We start from the raw sequence: 19,518 nt of genomic DNA, 5'->3' as shown, positions 1-19,518 counted from the left end.
ATATATATATATATATATATATATATATATATATATATTATAACAACACTTTAAATCATATCCTTTCCTTTCTCTTCATAATATGCAATAGGCTCAGTTCCATAACATGCGTAAAAAATCGAGTAAAGTTAACCAACACATCAATGGAAATCGCTGTGAGAAGACACCTTAAAGAGCTTTTTATCAATATAACACGGCTTTGCTAATAACAGAACCGAACTATCGAGGAGTCCAAAGTGAGCCACTGAGAATATATGGTTTATATCAGTACGTAAAGCAGAGAGAAATAGTCAAGATGGCGCTTGTTTACATTAGACAACATCACAGTCACGTGACATTGGGTGCTGTGATTTCCCCCACTGGGAAAGGTCGTTTCCAAAAAATCACATTAATGTCGAGTCTGTGTTGTTCTGTGAAATGGAAGGAAGGAGAACGACTGCAAACTGGAAATTCTGTGAAAAATCGCAGCCAGATTCGTAGCCCAAAGAGAAAAATAAATACATATTGAACATATCTGGAACGCTAAAAAGGTAAACCAAGATTTTACAAATTAAGTATATTTTCCAGAGTAGAATACAATTAGGTTATTAGGCCTACAGGCCTAATCAGGTCACTTGAGATTTGATGATAATCATTAACATAATACCGCAATAATGCGAGAGCAGGCATCACAACTAGTTTTATCTCATTTAATATCTTTCAGTAATTTTAAATCCGTATTATTCATATTTTTCCTACTTAACCATTTACGGAAAAAAATAGCAATATTGATTCCCTGCAAAAACTGCTGCTGAAATTGTCAACGAAGGATTTTCAAGGATTCATCTATCCTGCCCATCTACTTCAATAAACCAGGTCCTCTATTTCTTCTCCCTTTTAGTGTCGGCCTTGCACACTTCCTGCCTTTGAGCAGTTCTAAACTACCTTGAATCAGTGCTACCGACCGTAACGACTTTTCTATGTCTGGAAGGACGTGAAAAATTCATTTGGCAAAACCGCCTTAAAACATTTAGTATCACTTGGAAAATAAATCTACTAGAATAAGAGCAATATAAAATAACACGCCATGACAAGAAACTTATCTATATAAACAAAATTATATACGCCAATACCCAATCATTCTGATAACAAAATTAGGTCCTAACATAGCACAGGACCAAACCAAACTTTATTTTATTTGAACTTGCTTCCTTTCCTCACTGGGCTATTTTCCGTTGGGGCCCCTAGGGTTATAGCATCCTGCTTTTCCAACTAGGGTTGTAGCTTAGCAAGTAATAATAATAATAATAATAATTACTCATGAAAAAAAAAACTAGAATAAGCACAAAATTATATACGCCAATACCCAATCATTCTGATAACAAAATTAGGTCCTAACATTGCACAGGACCAAAACAAATTTTATTTTATTTGAACTTGCTCCCTTTCCTCACTGGGCTATTTTCCCTGTTGGGGCCCCTAGGCTTATAGCATCCTGCTTTTCCAACTAGGGTTGTAGCTTAGCAAGTAATAATAATAATAATAATAACCCAATAATTCTGATAACAAAATTAGGTCCTAACATAGCACAGGACCAAACCAAACTTTATTTTATTTGAACTTGCTCCCTTTCCTCACTGGGCTATTTTCCCAGTTGGGGCCCCTAGGCTTAGCATCCTGCTTTTCCAACTAGGGTTGTAGCTTAGCAAGTAATAATAATAATAATAATAATAATAATAATGTGATGACTATATTCTTTCTCTTTGGGGAAAAATTAATCTTGTACCTTCGTTATTCTAAATACACATTGATCACCTTACAAACGAGATTAGGCCTAGACATACAATAAGTCAAGAAATTAGTTTCGATGGTCATTCTCTTTGGTTCAAGTTTGCATTTATGTGTGTGTGTGGCAAATTAGTAAAACCACCACTAAAATATATATATTTACATGCTAATGAGTGGTCAATTAATAATATTAAGTACAAGTAATTGCATGCTGTCACATATGACACTTGAATGGGGTATTTTAAATAAGAATGTTAAACTGATGATATATATATATATATATATATATATATATATATATATATATATATATATATATATATATATGTATATATATATACTGTATATATAATTAGGTTAGGTTTGGCAATGCAATGAAAGGTATTTATGTACTACACCCTCATCTAACTCAGGTGTACCACTAATATCTGTATGTATCTACACATTCACGCATACCTGTATATATATATATATATATATATATATATATATATATATATATATATATATATATATATATATATATTATATATATATATATATATATATAACGTTTCAGCCTTGTCTCACAGCTAAAGGCTAAATTTCAATCTTAAATGGATAAACAAATTTGGGGTTTCTTCCAAAAAAAAAATTATGTTGCTCTAAATAATGAATTACGAAAGGAAACCCGAAAGCTAACTCCAACTTGAACCAATACGAAGAATGAAAGGTAATATAAATATATATATATATATATATATATATATATATATATATATATATATATATATATATATATATATATAGTAGTGATTAGGATGATAAACCCCTACTACCCAACTGCTTAACCTCTAACTACTGCTGAAGGAGCAGTTAGGCTGAAAGATTAGGGAAGTGGGACTGCGTGTGCGAAGGATGTCAGGATGTCAGGCACAGAGAGAGAGAGAGAGAGAGGGGAGGGAGGAGAGGGAGAGAGAGGGTTCATACCTGTGGCTCACATGAGGATGGTTGGGGAGGCAAAGGATCGCCGACATCCAACAGACACGAAGGTTACAGACGAGATAATACTGACGAGGCCACCTCCTGCAGCAGCTTGATGATGAGCAGAAGAAAAGATGGTCGACTTCCTCAGCAGCGATGATGATGATGATGATGATGGTGGTGGTTCTGGTGGTGACGATGATGAGTCTGATGGTGACGATGATGGCGATGACTTCGTCGTTCGATTTCTCTGATCTGGCTGGAGCGGGAGGGCGTACAGGCCTATGGCCATGACTCGCAAGGCTGCTGCTAGCAACCCGAAGATCTTCTTTTGTGGTGGTTGGGTGGGTGGGCGGGTGCAGTGGTGGTGGTGGTGAGGAGGAGCTAGCGAGGGGAGGTGAGGTGCCCCTGCCGCCTCCGCCATATCACAACAACACACGACGGCGCCTCCTCCTCCTCCTCCTCCTCCTGATGATCGGTGGGAGAGAGAGAGAGAGCTTTTCTTTCCCCTCACTTAATGAGCCTCGAAACGGCGAACGTGCCGAGACTTTTCGAGACCCTCCCGCAATCACAAAAATACACCGACATGGACCCCAGCTTGGGAGTCGGACGCACAAAGGCACATAGGAACGTGCGATTACACTGCGCTAAATCACACACACGGCATTTGTCTAAACCTCAATCACTTCACAGCTAGACGTCATCGTCACACTGAGGCAGCAGCAGCAGCAAGACGACTATTAGGGCTCCCGGGACCCCGAATCCGCGACTATCTTACTCGTGCGTTCGAGTTATCGTACATCTGCGTTTTTAATACTGTATGGTTTCATAGTTGGTGCATTGTAAGTATGCGCAAAAACTATGCGACTAAGCACAGAATTAATATGCATACTTACCCAATTTTCATGTGATATAACCTTAGCGCATATCTTTTATTTAAGAGGATAATATTGAGAGGGTTAATTTTAGGAATTAAATACGGTATCCAATTTCATACTATCATGAAAATCAGATCAGTCTCAATTACTGACATTTCTACTTGCCATGGTGATTATTCTAACGTTGATATATTCTCCTTCATGCTAGTTAAAATACTAGAGAGATATTGACCAAACCGTTTGAAGTACAGTAACTAATCATGAGCATGCAGATAAAAAATATGTTAATTGTCTCTTTATGGTTTTAATGAAGTTTCATGATAATATTATTTGTTGCAAAAATTATTGCTGAACGTATTTTGCAGTGCGCAAGATATTATCGTCCCTAGTTTCTCAATAAACAAAGCTACCCGTTTTTTAAAGCTAGGCTTAAGCTTAAATACATAGCAAACCCAGAAAGATTATCCTTTACATTACTGAATGAAAGTATGTAATATGTCTTACTCTATCAATGTCCTTGCCAAGTAGAATTGAATTGACCAGGGATGATCTTGAGTATGTTGCTACATAAATGGTATCCAGGCGATATCACACACCATGTTTTGATTAGATTTTGGCTTTTCAATACGCCCAAGCCGTATCAAACTAAACACACACACGTCACACGTGTAGGATATATATATATATATATATATATATATATATATATATATATATATATATATATAGAGAGAGAGAGAGAGAGAGAGAGAGAGAGAGAGAGAGAGAGAGAGAGAGAGAGAGAGAGAGAGAGAGAGAGAGAGAGAGAGAGAGAGTGTCTAATGATCGTGATACACGTATCACTACGGAAAGAATAAAGGGTTTGAGTTCGGTATCCTTGTGAGATGAAGCATTTTATGCCTAATTGTGTCTCTGTCAGTTCAACTTGAAAAAAAGAAAAAAAAATCAGTGGAAACCATAAGAATAGACTCCTCTCCTTAATAATGTTAGACTACAACGATTGACCTCATCACTGAAAAGAAATAAGTTTTCAATCAAGAGTAATGTTCACACGGTAGTCCTAATATTTGCCAGTTGCATGTTGGGAAACTCACACCTAGGGATGACCAGAATTCATAATTTAGGTAACCGTTTTCATTTTTGTATAAGACATCGAAAATTACAGTAACGAGTTCGTAATATGGTTTGGAAAGCAATTCTCTCCATAATGAACACAAGATTGTGGCATCGTACAGTACATAACTAGCAAAAGGAAGACCGGAATGAAAAACCCAACGCCTACTGATTTGTTAACTATGATGAACCTACAAAATTAATTAGCTCAGTTATTTCTCTCCTAATGTTCCATATATTTGTATTAATTCCTATTTCTCAGCGGCTACCTATATAATTGATTATACTTATGTAGGTCCTTTATTTGAGCATTTAGTCTATCATAAGCAGAGGACCTCCTTCCACTCTTATTATTATTATTATTATTATTATTATTATTATTATTATTATTATTATTATTATTATTATTATTATTATTACTGGATAAGCTGTAACCCTAGAAGGAAAAGCAGGCTACCATAAGCCCAAGGGCTCCAACAGGGAAAATAGCCCAGTGAGGAAAGGAAATAAGGAAATAAACAACAAGAAGAGTATTGAACAAACAAAATAAAATATTCTAAAAAATAGCCCAGTGAGGAAAGGAAATAAGGAAATAAACTACAAGAAGAGTATTGAACAATCAAAATAGAATATTCTAAGAACAGTAACATTAGAATAAATCTTTCATATATAAACTCACCAGCATCATCATCTCCTCCTAAGCCTATTGACGCAAAGGGCCTCGGTTAGATTTCGCCAGTCGTCTCTATCTTGAGCTTATAAATCAATACTTCTCCATTCATCATTTCCCACTTCACGTTTCATAGTCCTCAGCTATGTAGACCTGGGTCTTCCTACTCTTCCAGTGCCTTGTGGAGCCTAGTTGAAAGATTGGTGAACTAATCTCTCTTTTATAAACTATAAAACTTTAAAACAAGAGGAAGCAACATAAGAGAGAACAGTTTGTCCTCAAGAAAGATAACGAGAGTAAATGATGGGTGAAAATAATTCAATATGCATATGCACATTTATTATTATTACACACTTGTTTGCGTATATCAACATTGATGTATAGCTAATTCAAATGAGACTTTTCACACATTTACAAAAGGCTAGGTTGCGTACTAAATGTATATACAATTTTGCAAATGAAACTTACAGAATGTGGTGAAACATTTTATCTAGACCTGTTACGAAAACTAAACTAGGAGGAGGTAAGTTTAGTGGTGGATGGGCCTTGCTAAAAATCGTTATTTTATTAATAATATATAGGCATTTAGTATGGCATTTGCTTTAAGAGGTACGTGTTTGCACCTACATTAGCAAAATAAAACCCTCTTCACTGGGTCTTAACCTAGATTAGACCATGTTTGAATGTGTAATCTCGGATTTTGGTAAGGTACACATGTTCTGCACGTTATAATCATATATACATTCGTACAACCTTACCGTATCTTTGTATCGGTAAATTCGAAAATAAACCGGCCCTTTTATGTTAGTCTATTCTTAAATGTTTGATATATAGGCCTACAGTGCCAGCTTTTTGTTCTACATATAACGAAGACTAAAGTAAATAAAGAGACAACAAGCGCACAGTTAATTAGCGACATCTGTCATTAATATGCTTTACTATAGTTGTCTTTGATTACTAATAGATTAGGCTCTTAAATTTTATATTATTTTGTGTACGGAAATGAAAATATTATTTACCGATGATACCTTTAAAACACGTTTCCCTAAATCGGCTTATGAAAACACGTTACATTTATTTAGTCATAATTCATATGAATTTATTGAATATACAAATCACCTACTTGTACTTAATCTCTAGTTATCTTGAAAGTAAATATGCGAATCACTGAGCGTAAAGCTCATATCGGGTCGAAGGTTAAAAAGAAGGTTTAAAGAGATACAAATATACGTGATAGAACGAGAATTGGTATCCAAAATTCGAGAAGCTATATCGTATTGACAGGGAAATTATCGTACACTTTCTTCTACAGCTTCACCATCCACCACAGCTGCGACGCTCTGCCATACTCTAGGTGAGATGCCATCTGCTTAATTTTCCTACACTTTTTCCTCTCCCTCTCGCTTCTAACTGTTCAAATCCTTTAGCTGGAGATAAGGGCAATTTTGACACTGGATAAGGTTGTTGTATATAATATATTGAGAGCCACATTTGTGTAGGTGCAGAGAAAGCAAATGGATCAGCATTGGCAACGATACCACCACGGATTGGGAGTATATGTGTATGTGTGCGTGCGTAGATTTGTCGTGTGTGATCCAGTGCGCAAGGACTTCGCTGCGCCAAACAAAATTTGTTTCGCTTATATTTCCACATTTTGAAAGTAGTACGATTGAAAACAAAACATAAAAATAGAAATAAGGTGAAATTGATGTTGGAAGCATTAAAACTATAAAAGATAAGTCATTATTAGTTTTATCAGCAATACACCACGAAGTTAATAAGTTAATAACACACTATAAACAGTTCCAAATTGGTGAATATTTCTTTTTCTAAATTTAATATGTAAATATGTTAGAAAGGCAACACAACTATTCTCTTTCAGAGACTGATACAGTAATAATAATACGAGTTGCAGCATATATCAAGTGCATAACTTCATAAGACTATCAGACGTAATATAGAAAGCCACCCTTTAGCATATGAGAGAGAGAGAGAGAGAGAGAGAGAGAGAGAGAGAGAGAGGGGGGGGAGGAAAAAACCTATTTCTTATTAGGCTTCCATTATGTTTTATTTAATAGTGTTTGTTATTTCATTTATTTCATTAGAATTATCTATTAGTTACTGGCAATTATCATTATAGCTATTAAAAACTTTGCCATAAGATTTCTCAAAAATTAACTGACATAACTTCAAAGGAGAACTGTATTGATACCTAGGCTATATACTGTGTATATATATATATATATATATATATATATATATATATATATATATATATATATATATATATATATATATATATATATATATATATATAGTGTGTGTGTGTGTGTGTGTGTGTGTGTGTGTGGAAGGATACTTTAACGTGGTGAATGGGTTTGTGTATCGCCATGATCAGCAAAACTGTACTAGTCAGGGCCACCCATACTAGGGTGGTATGCTGTGAGCGACAAGACAAAAGTCTCCCACCATCACCAATCCGCAATGGCCAGCATGATGATGAAAACTGGCCAAATCCCAGACATGAATAAGGCCATATCTGAGGCCAACTTATCTTAACGTATTCAAATAGCTTGAAATGTATTTAAAGGGGGACGCAAAAGTTATTATTATTATTATTATTATTATTATTATTATTATTATTATTATTATTATTAGGTAAGCTACAACCCGAGTTAGAAAAGTAGGATGCTATAAGCCCAATGGCTCCAGTAGGAAAAAAAGCTTTGTGAGGAAAGAAAATAAGGAAATAGATAATCTGCAAGAGAAGTAATGAACAATTAAAATAAATTATTTCATGTAGGCCTACAGTAACAATATCAAAATAAATCTTTCATATATGAAGTGTAAAAACTTTGAAAACAAGAGGAAGAGAAATAAGATAGAATAGTGTGCACGAGTGTACCCTCAAGCAAGAGAACCCTAACCCAAGAAAGCGGAAGACCATGGTAAAGAGGCTATGGCACTACCAAAGACTAGAGAGCAATGGTTTGATTTTGGAGCGTCCTAGAAGAACTGCTTAACATAGCTAAAGAGTTTCTTCTACCCTTACCAAGAGGAAAGTAGCCGCTGAACAATTACAGTGCAGTAGTTAACCCCTTGAGTGAAGAAGAATTTTCGGTTATCTGAGTGTTGTCAGGTGTAAGAGGACATAAGAGAATGTGTAAAGAATAGGCCAAACTATTCAGTGTATGTGTGGGCAAGTGATAGATGAGCCATAACCAGAAAGAGATCAAAGTACTCTAAAGCTCTCTAGCAGTAGTATACACATATATTTCTGCCTGACTCGTCCTGTTCCAGGAGCGAGGACCCCACTGGCATAATGCAAACTACAGGTAAATATGAATGGAAAAATTATATTATACTTTTTGTGTGGTGGTTAGAATACATGCAAGATTTGTTTAAATATATTTGCAGCAAATTTTATGATCAATGTCTGAATTTTTAGTTTTTTCAATTTTTGCCTTTCCTTATCAGACAGAGCACTAGGTCTAGCCTACTTTAGAGAGAAAAGAGGTGTAGGCCTCTTTTTCATAGAATAAAAATGTATGAGTGAATATAATTAATAGAATAAATGCTTTATTTTAAGAATGCATATTTTCACTTCTCTCATCAATATAACCTACCTTGACTTCTAAATGCCTTTTATGGAATTACCTTAAATTCTTATTTTCTCTTTTGGTAAACTTAACTTTAAGATGGAGATTTAGCCTACCAACCCAATAAGTCAAACTTGACTCCAACAGAGCTGACCTGTAAATTTAGGGAATATTTTTAGTGTGTGGTATGAATGAATTCTGAACAAAATTAAAGCTTTGCAGTTTAGAATAAAGTATCAAATTGGTTTTCATGGACAATTAGGGAATTCTAACCTTGCATGTAATTTCAGTCGCTCAACCGTCCTAAAATACAACAATATATAGTAGATGAAGTTGGAATTGAATGAAATTTTTTATGACTGAACCACAATGGCTGGTTAGAAATTCCGTTAGACTTGACATGATAACCCATAAGAAGCACAACTTCTTTGGGAGTGTTTCCAAAGCATTGTTACTATAGCGATATATTTGGAGAACTTTCTTTTGTCCGAGTTTGAATAATTCTTTGTTAATTCACGTTTCTTGATCGCTGTTTCTTCGCAACTCATTTTGAGATGGTCCACTGGTTTCCCAAATCTCCACCTCTTTCAGGCGTGCGCATCCAATTCCTCCCATGCGCCCGCAACTATAGGAGGATAAGACGAAGAAGACGAACGCCAACACACCAAAATATCCTCCGTATAGGACAAACTGTTGTCGAACAATGAGAAAATTGATGTTAGAAACCTTAAATTCTTATTTCAGATCTTATATAAGCGCAATTTTAGTGTACATCAAGCTGGTCATATGCTAGCATGCATTTCCGCTCTTAACGCAACTTTTTAGAACATACTGTATATATATATATATATATATATATATATATATATATATATATATATATATATATATATATATATATATATATATATATATATATATATATGCAAGAAATGACACTAAGTATGCTTTAAACAAGAAGATGTTGTAAGTATACACTTGAATAGGTAGCTTCACTTTTAGCCTAAATACGCCGATCATAATCACAGTGAGTACTTCCTTTGACTAGCTATATCCATCCAATTGGTAATTATTCCCCAAGAAACTGATATTGTAATTAATAAACAAACCTGTAGTTTAGACCCAATTTGAAGAGCCTCTATGACGATTGCTGTAAGTATGGTCTGAAGAAATAAGGCGACGAACATGTTCATGCCGAACACCAGGCCATAGCTGTCGGCTCGCAGTTCTTTCGCCACCTGGTAGCTGTAATACATAATCAATTTTCTAACTACTAATAACACCATTGAAAACTAATTTCTTTCTTGACATAACACGAAAAATCTTTGTGGCTCTTGAATAACTTTCTGATTTAAGTTTCATTGTCGATAGTGATAGGAAAGGTTTAAAGATATTTGGAAAGGTATTTTTAGAAATATCAAACATTAGAGAGTTTAATCATTTGATTAACAATGAATTACCTATGTGAAATTTCATGCTTCACATACTTATGATGAGACATGTAAAGCCATATAGTTAGAACCTGTAAGTAAGATTTCACTACTAAGACTAAAGACAGTCTAACGTGGTGAGATGGCCCACTCAAGTTGATAATACCAACATACACACCAAGAGATGTACCAACCTTGCAATGGTGATCATAACTTGATACGATGCTCTGAATAAGATGTAGTTGACATACCCTACCCAGATGTTCTGAGTGACGCCCATGAAGAACAGGAGCAGAGCGTCGAGCAGGGATATGATGGCCATTGTGCTTTCGCCAAACAAGGACCAGTTCAGATGAAAATAGCCGACGGCAAAAGCCGAAAGCGCACCTGTGGTGACGGTAACCAAGTGACATTTTCATGAGGGGCAAGATGGATAGATTTGATTTGATATAGTTTGACTATGGCCTAACACTGAGGTCGGGGAAGCCCTTCAGAATGCTAAAATTGGGTGCAATATAAGAACCAAGAACAAAGGAAAGATCCTTTAGTAATGGCTACAGTCCACTACTTGACGTGCACTGACATCAGTTACCTCTAAGGTCAAAAGCATAGATAGAATCCAGATTACTTTTATTAACTGTCCCAAAATGATTTTGCATAATTACCGATTCCTTTGCTTTTGTTGGTTTTAACTTCGAAACTTTTCTTCCTGAAGCTGAATAACCTATAGCTGATGTGAATCTTACCAGCAATACCCTTTATTACTGGTACTGGTACTGGTACCAGTACTGGTATCAATACCAGTACCAGTACTCTTTCTATCAAATGTTTTTTTTATCGTCCATCCTTACATCTTCCAATACAAATATCTTGAACCGAGTGTTTCTGCAGGGTATCAATTATAGATGTTGAAGGGTACCAACAGGTCAAGTACATGAAACCACATTCTCTTAATAAAGAGGAATGAAGTACAGGTGACTTACTTAAAAGTGTAGAGGCAGCTTCCACAATACCATTGTACAAAACTTCGGTGTCATCCATAGGTGCTATTGTTTCCCACAAGGGTTGGATGAAGTTTCCCACTTGGAAGTTCCCACATGTGGCAAAGGCCCACCAGACGGACCACTTCAGTAAGTACTTGTTGGTGTAAGCTGACTTAAAGTCACTCCATATGAGCTTCATTGCCTGAAAAAAAAAGTGCAAAGCAGATTTATCAGAATGTAAATGTGTTGCAGGATTAATTCGAGTGAAAGCTAAATCATGTCATAACCAGAGCAGTTGCCTATCTGACTATCCATTTCAAAATGCTTACCTTTACAGAGGAAGCCTAGGAAAAGATCCTGAGCATCTTGGTAACAAAATATCAATGGATTCTAATGTTCCAGTAACACTGATTATCTTAAAATTATAAAAAAAAAATCTAAAAAAGTAAGTTAGTTTTTCAATCTGTATATGATTAATCAATCATCATAAGATAGTGAGCAAACACTAATAATGTTACAATCAGTTTTATGTATATCTATGCATCACCCGCCACCAACTTACATTGGACAACCATTTTCTTTCATTTTCCTTTACATCTGAGGCATTTAGCTGCGTAGTACTTTCACTAGTCGCCTGAACTTTGAGCTGTGACCGGTGGAAGTAGATGCTCGTTTGCACAGGCGGTAGAGTGCAGGCTATAATGAGAGCGATGCTGACACTAGCCAGAGAAATGTAATTGAGGTCGTGGTAATTCACCAGCTCTGTGGAAGTCAGCACCTACAAGAAGAAAATGGGCTAGATCAAGAAGTACTCGCTTCCTTTAAACTCCAATGTATCACTTTTGCCTATCAGTGATCAACCATTAGTTCTTGAAATGGAATATTTCAAAGCTTTTGGCTTTGTTTAGCATGTCTTAAGTAAAGAAATGCTTTTGTTCGGACGTTAACCTGGTCTTGACGGGAGAGTTGAAAGGTTCTGTAGAGTAAAAGCTAAGACAGGTACTTTCAATTAAACCAAGCTCACTCCACAGCTTTGTTACCACATGATTATACACTAACCTAATTCATTTTATTATACATATATATATGCATACAAATATACGTCTGTGTTTGGGTGCGTATAAGAACTACTATTGCTGACTGTGGTTGTCATTAAACCCCATCCAATAAATTTTGAGTTGTAATTGTTGCACTTGGTATAGAACTCTAAATCATTTACTATATGTCGTCATTTTTTTTTTTTTTTTTTGTCAGTTCAAGATCTCTCCATTTGTCTTTAGTGTGACACTAAATATGCCAATATCCACAATATTAGTCAATCTAGATGCCCTAATATATGGCTATAAAATTTTCTGTAAAATTTTATCTCTCTATATTAAACAATGTGTCAGGCACATAATTGGGACAAATAATTATTCATAAATTTATTCTTATGTGCAATAATGATAGTCTTCAGGATAAAGACTTGATGTGTAAACTTGTCGAAGACTGTTTCAGGGTAGCATATAACTTCGCTATGGTCAAAACGTGCCTTTTTGGCACTGTTGCATGACCATAATTCTTAGGCTATAAATAAAATATCACATGTAAGATATAAAAGTATAGATAAATATATAGATGAACAAATACATGAATTATAGATTGTCCTAATCATTTATCAGGATTACGATGTCTCAGTGACTTTCCAACTGTAATATCAGTACTGACCTGCGCTGCTACAGCTGCTGTAAATTTTCCGAATAGGATAGCAGACCGAGTGAAGCTAGTCACTCTCTGGTAGTATTCAGAAGACACCCTCGCATATATGTAAGTATAGTAGGCGACTTCAGTTGATGTGGCTATGCCGTAGCAAAACTCCATGAACTGCATCCAGTGGACTCCTCGGGTCCACAGCAAGATACACCATGTGGCGACATAGCCGGCTCCTTCAATTATGATCATAGGCTTATAACGAAGGAAATCGGTCAACAGTAAAACAACAATCAACTGGGAGAGGTAGGCATAGGTCCACACAGGGTACACATCATAGTTAACCTGGAAAGAAAGGTATGACAAAGTGGTATGGTATATGCGATGGAATGGGAGTAGTGAAATTTACGGGACTGAAAATTTATGGGACTATTAAATATGTGAGACTATAAAAATTTATGTCACTATTGAGACTTGTGGGACTATAGAAATTCAAGGAAATAATTACATTTATGGGATTATAGAATTTATAGAGCTTGAAATTTTCTTACTTTACTCTTGTACAGAAAAACAGCGAGATTTGCATCTGGTATTCATAGACCTTGAAAAGACCTATGCCAGAGTACCAAGACAAGCAATATGGAGATGTTTGAGGGAGAAGAGGGTACCAGAAATATACGTCAGAATTATTCAGGAATTGTACAAGAATGTGCATACTAGAGTGAGGAGCAGTGTTGGAGACACATAGATTTGAGATAGAAGTTGGATAGCACTAGGAGTCGGTACTTAGCCCATTCATCTTCAACATCGTGAAGGATGTAATGACCAAAGATGTTAGGGAAGAAGTGCCATGGTGTATATGATATGCAGATGACAGTCTTGAATGAAGAGATGGATTTGCAGAGGTGGAGAGTAGCACTTGTGAGTAGAGGAATGAGAATAAGTAGGCCGAAGACCAAATATATGTGTGCCAGTATTACTGAGAATGGTAGACATTGCATAAAAGTAGGTTTACACCTACGCACTTTTTTGTTACGGATAGTTATGGCTTGGGTCCACAAGAAACCGCCAAAAAGAACGCCATAAGGTAAGGACGTCGCTGGCTGTGTCTGGCGCGGTCATCCAAACTAGGCCTAATGCCATACGGAGCCACAAGGATTTTAAACGATTTCAAAATCTTGCGCAGCGTCTGGTGACCTGATGAAGTCACACAAAACCATAAGCGGTGTGGCACAGCGTCTCAACGAAAGAGGTAAAAACCCGCACAGGTCAGCATGGTGCCGCATCACACCCCACCACACCACACGATGCACGGCCTGGTGCGGGTTCTTACCTCCCGTGCGAAAGTGTTACGGAGTATGTTATGGAAGCTTGCAGCGCCCGTGCGGTGCCCTTACGACACCTTCATCCACAAATCATAAATGACTCGCACATGTTGCGGGGCGTGCAGCGTGTTACGACGCCTACTTAGATTGTAGGGAAGCTTACCTCTGGCAGTCTGATTGATTGATTGATTTAAGGTTTTCAGGCATCCTGACATCTAGGGTCATTGACGCCAATACCATTTAGTTTATATCTATATAAAAAAATTAAAGAATATTTAATTAAAACCATAAAAGTTAATAAGTCATTATAAAAGTTAGACAGTTTTCAAAAGACCCGCTTCTGAAACAACTCTCAAAATGCCACTTGCATAGTAGGACACATCATGTCCAATAATCTAGGCAAGGATGAACCTGCCACCCTCACCTCGAGCCTCAAACAAATATCTATTCCGCAAGTTATTATAATTGGGGCATTCGCTCAATAGATGCCTCACTGTTAGAGGTACCAAGCAGTCGTCACAATACGGTTGGTGTTGGCCCTTCAGCAGGAACTCGTGTGTCAACCGAGTGTGACCAATACGGAATATGACTAAGAGAAGTCTCCCATTTTCGGGGCATCATGTTATACCTCCAAGGAGCAATAAAATGGGTCGGACAGAAAACAGGACCGCATCTTAATTTTCTTACATTCCATGCTTTTCCTGTTTGTTTAGTAAGTATTTTTGTTATGTCCATCATTTGCTTCTCATTTGTCTGGGCGTGGAATGAAGGATGTGCTTGGTAGACCTCTATATATACCCTTGGTTCATATTCGACACGGTGTGCCATGGTGCATGTGCAACAATCATGCAGCGGTCCACGTCGTGTCTCATGCACATGTGCACACACTATGCAACAACACTGCAAGCCACCGCAACACACCGCTATACGGAGTAACAAAGGTGCAAAAGGGTGTGCCATGGCATATGAACCCGATCCAACGCCGTAACACTTCGCAAGACACCGCAATGTCACCACAACAACATGCCGTAACATGCCTGTCACACATCGCACGAGTACTCAGTCCAAGGCACACCGCTCAATAGCAGTCATTTTGGCTCACACCGCATCAATTTGCTGGTGGTATCTTGAGGACCCACGCCGTAACTGACCGTAACACAAAAGTCCGTAGGTGTAAACCTAGCTTAAGAATGGATGGGGAAGAAGTAAAGAGAGTATACAGTAGTAGTTCAAGTATTTAGAGTCCCAAGTAGAGGCTAGTGGACCAAGTCTTATGTGAGGCAGGATCGAACAACTGGAGGTCTGTATCTGAGGCTCTCTGTGACTAGAAGGTTCCTCTGAGATTGAAGGGTAAGACCAGCTTGTTATATGAAACAGAAACAACAAGTATGAGGAAGACAGAAGAGAGGATGGATGTAACAGAAACCATAATATGATTTATGTCTGGAGTAACAAGGGAGGATAGGAGTCGAAAGGAGTATATAAGAGGGTCAACAAAGGTAGCCTAGTTGAAGTATCATAGAAAATACAGGAAGGGAAGGCTTAGATGGTATGGACACGTGTTGCAAAGAGATGGATATCATATTGTTGAAATACGAGAGAGATTGAAGTTCGGGGTAGAAGGAAGACCAAGAAAGAGATGGCGTAATTGTGTAGGGGAAGATTTGTCAAGTAAAGATATTGACGAAAACGAAGCAAAGAACAGAAATCGATGGAGACGACTCATTTATAACGGCAACCCCATATAGAAATGGGTTAAAGCTGAGAAAAAGAATTCTTGGAGTAAAGGAATTTTAAAATGTAGCCTATGTGAAGGAATTTTGAATTTATAAGATAAAATTTTAAAAAATAATAGTCAACAAACATAATGTCATTTGGTTTCTACTGACCTCATCCAAGGTTAAATTCATGGGTGGTCCTATAAGATATTCTGTGAGAAATGGCTCCGAAGGGCGAAATTCCTTGAAGAAACCATACATGCAAAGGACTAAACATGATTTCATCCATGTTTCCATCACCAAACTGAAAAAAAAATATAGGGAAAAAAAACGTTTTTAGCTAGCAAATATGGCATCATCATGTCCTATGCCTATTAACGCAAAGGTACTCGATTAGATTTCGCCAGTCGTCTCTATCTCGAGCTTTTCATTCAATACTTCTCCATTCATCATCGACTTCACGCTTCACAATGGTCAGCCCTGTACTCTCGAGTCTTCCAACACTTCTAGTACTTTGTAGAGCTTAGTTAGATATTTGGTGCACTAGTCTCTCTTGAGGACTGTGAAAAGCATGACCAGACCATCTCCATCAGGCTTGTTTTCTGTAAAATACCTCAAATATTCTTTCCTCTTAGTAAAGGTAGAAGAGACGCTTTAGCTATGGTATGTAACTATTCTAGAAGGACACTGCAAAATCAAAATACTTGGGTAGTGCCATAGCCTCTGTACCATGCTCTTCCATTGTCTTGGGGTAGAGTTCTCTTGCTTGAGGGTCCACTCAGGCACTTTATTCTATCTTATTTACCTTCCTCATGTTTTTAAGATAATAGTTTATATATACTGTGTATATATATATATATATATATATATATATATATATATATATATATATGTGTGTGTGTGTATATATATATATATATATATATATATATATATATATATATATATATAAGAAAAATCTATTCTAATGTTAAATTTTATCACTGTTCTTAAGATGTTTTATTTTAACTGTTCATTACTTCTCTTGTAGTTTATCTATTTCCTTTCCTCACTGAGCTATTTTTCCTTGGGCTTATAGTATCCTGCTTTTCCAACCAGGGCTCTAGCTTAGCTAATAATAATAATAATAATAATAATAATAATAATAATAATAATAATAATCTTTAGTATTACCTTTATTTCTTCGACATATAGTATTCCACTCATTCATATCTTGTAATTTCTCTTAACACTCATCGTTGAAGAAAATAACCCTATTTTCTAAATCTTGTCACTAGAACACAGAGTAATTCTAATACTTTCTTGTACTTGGGTCCAATTGCGTAGATTTCGTGTAAGGGGGAGACTGAGACGGGCACAGGGCGCATAAGTACATTGGAGCCACCCCCTTGATATGTTCAACATCTTGTACAGATGCCACATATATATATATATATATATATATATATATATATATATATATATATATATATATATATATATATATATGTATATATATATATATATATATATATATATATATATATATATATATATATATATATATATATATGTATGTATGTATGTTTATGTATATGATAACTATTCGTTTGGTTTCCAGTTTTTGCCTAACATAATGCTTATATATAATTGAATGATTATGTAGCAACTGTTACAGAAGGTATTATGAAATTTATGTGTTGTAAAATTCCATATACAAAAAAAAAAAGAAAAAAAAATAGAAAAAAAAATTGTACATACCAAAACAGTAGGCCTATTATATCTTCAACAACCTAATCATGCAGATATCAATGGCATTTGCACGCAAATGAATTCAAATCACAGATGTACTGACATCAAACACGTCGATATCTCAACTGACACCCCTGTGACCAATGGACACTGATATGAAGTCTTATCCCTCGAATCTTTCACGAGATATGATAGTCTAGATTGATAGATTATGTTGAGGTTCGTCGTTGTTTGAACGTGTCGGTTTCGTTAGACCCAAGGTCCTTGTTAGACCCAATGCTTGGTTAGACCTATCTATTCGTGAGTATATTATGATTTGTCTTACGGGAAGACTCTTCGTGAGTTGACGAAAGGATTGTTAAAGTGTAGTGATTGTAAAAATTAATATATGTGAAATTATTATAGAAGAGTGTTGACTTAGATCGGTAGATAACGGAAGGTTTGAAACAGGAAGATATGCACCGTTTTACGCAACGGAAGTTTCGTTGGACTTTAAACTCTCATTAGGGAAGTTTATCAATTCTGTAATAATTTGTAAGGTTCAAATTTTCTCTAATTTGGTATGAATATATATATATATATATATATATATATATATATATATATATATATATATATATATATATATATATATACACACACACAACAAATGCAGCTGTTTCTAATCCACTATAGGACAAAGGCCTCAGACATGCTCTTATTCATGCCTTGGGTTTGGCCAGTTTTCATCACCACCCTGGGTAACTGTGAAATGGTGATGGTGGGAGAATTTTGCCTCCTCGCTCGCAGCAAACCATCCTAGTATTGGTGGCCCTAACTAACACAGCTTTGCCAATCATGTCGATAAGTCTGAAGCAGTGAAAGAGAATACGAATTATTTAAGCAGGATAAATTTAAGGACATAAATACCTATCATAAAAAAGACTTATTGTTAAGCTACAGTTGTGGCCTCTGAAAAAGTCTCACCCTTTCCGTAATTTATCAGAATTGACATCCAACAGACCCTTACTTTAAGGCTGTTTTTATGTTGAACAGGCTTACATAAGTCTTTTCTATAGTTATATATGAATTATCTGTTTTAATTTTCTTAATGTGTTTTTACATATTTTATTTTAAATTTTCTTTACTTCTTATATCGTTATTTATTTCCTTGTTTCCTTTCCTCACTGGGCTGTTTTTTCCTGTTGGATCTCTAGGGCTTATAGCATCTTCCGTTTCCAACTAGGGTTGTAGATTGGCAAGTAACAACAACAACAATAATAATAATAATAATAATAATAATAATAATAATAATAATAATAATAATAATAATAATAATAATAATAATAATGAGGTCATCCTAAAAGGAACTATTGATTTAACAGAAAGTAAACAGAATTACTTTAATACATCTTTATTTCCTTAAGCAGGTAAAATTAAAATCGTTAAATGTTACACCACCTTGGTTGAGTATTATCACAAAATTGAATAAATGTCTAAATGAATGATTTGGAAATAGCTTTAAAGAATCAAAATAATCATATTACCTCAAGATAATGTAATAATGGAATATTTGGTTGCCCTTACACTTGGGTAAGTCCACTTGGTAAGCCATGTACACTTCATGTATCCAGAAAGGATACATCGGCTTACAACTTGCTCAAAGTTCTGTA

The 19,518-nt window shown here is 35.8% G+C and overlaps 2 protein-coding genes across 2 annotated transcripts in view; both read right to left on the bottom strand.

Moving 5' to 3' along the window:
* Window positions 1-3,465, bottom strand: part of LOC137650215 (fibroblast growth factor receptor substrate 2-like) — a 66,021-nt gene extending 62,556 nt beyond the window's left edge. Inside the window, exon 1 of the mRNA XM_068383442.1 lies at window positions 2,737-3,465. The gene's annotated coding sequence lies outside the window, so the exon portion shown is untranslated. The remainder of the gene's footprint in view (window positions 1-2,736) is intronic.
* A 4,572-nt stretch (window positions 3,466-8,037) lies between these two features.
* On the bottom strand, window positions 8,038-18,011 carry LOC137650214 (thiamine transporter 1-like). The gene is made up of 8 exons (XM_068383441.1): window positions 17,876-18,011; window positions 16,307-16,439; window positions 13,111-13,437; window positions 11,966-12,181; window positions 11,404-11,605; window positions 10,615-10,807; window positions 10,100-10,235; window positions 8,038-9,680 (listed from the first exon to the last, which is right to left on the bottom strand). The coding sequence occupies exons 2-8, from the start codon at window positions 16,430-16,432 to the stop codon at window positions 9,504-9,506; spliced, it is 1,377 nt and encodes a 458-aa protein (XP_068239542.1). The 5' UTR covers window positions 16,433-16,439; window positions 17,876-18,011; the 3' UTR covers window positions 8,038-9,503.
* Window positions 18,012-19,518: the final 1,507 nt, after the last annotated feature.

This window comes from Palaemon carinicauda, chromosome 11 (assembly GCF_036898095.1).
Source record: "Palaemon carinicauda isolate YSFRI2023 chromosome 11, ASM3689809v2, whole genome shotgun sequence".
In the NCBI taxonomy this organism is placed as follows: Eukaryota; Metazoa; Arthropoda; class Malacostraca; order Decapoda; family Palaemonidae; genus Palaemon; species Palaemon carinicauda.
Note: the sequence above shows the minus strand (reverse complement) of the source record. Positions and strands in the feature narration are given on the sequence as shown.

Excerpts from the sequence above, each read along its gene's own strand:
- LOC137650214 (XM_068383441.1), bottom strand. The coding sequence starts at position 16,432 with ATGGAAACATGGATGAAATCATGTTTAGTCCTTTGCATGTATGGTTTC. Across the intron at positions 10,236-10,614 it reads GTTATGATCACCATTGCAAG|CTACCAGGTGGCGAAAGAAC; the intron begins GTTGGTACATCT and ends TATGTATTACAG. Across the intron at positions 9,681-10,099 it reads AAATTGGGTCTAAACTACAG|TTTGTCCTATACGGAGGATA; the intron begins GTTTGTTTATTA and ends GTTCGACAACAG.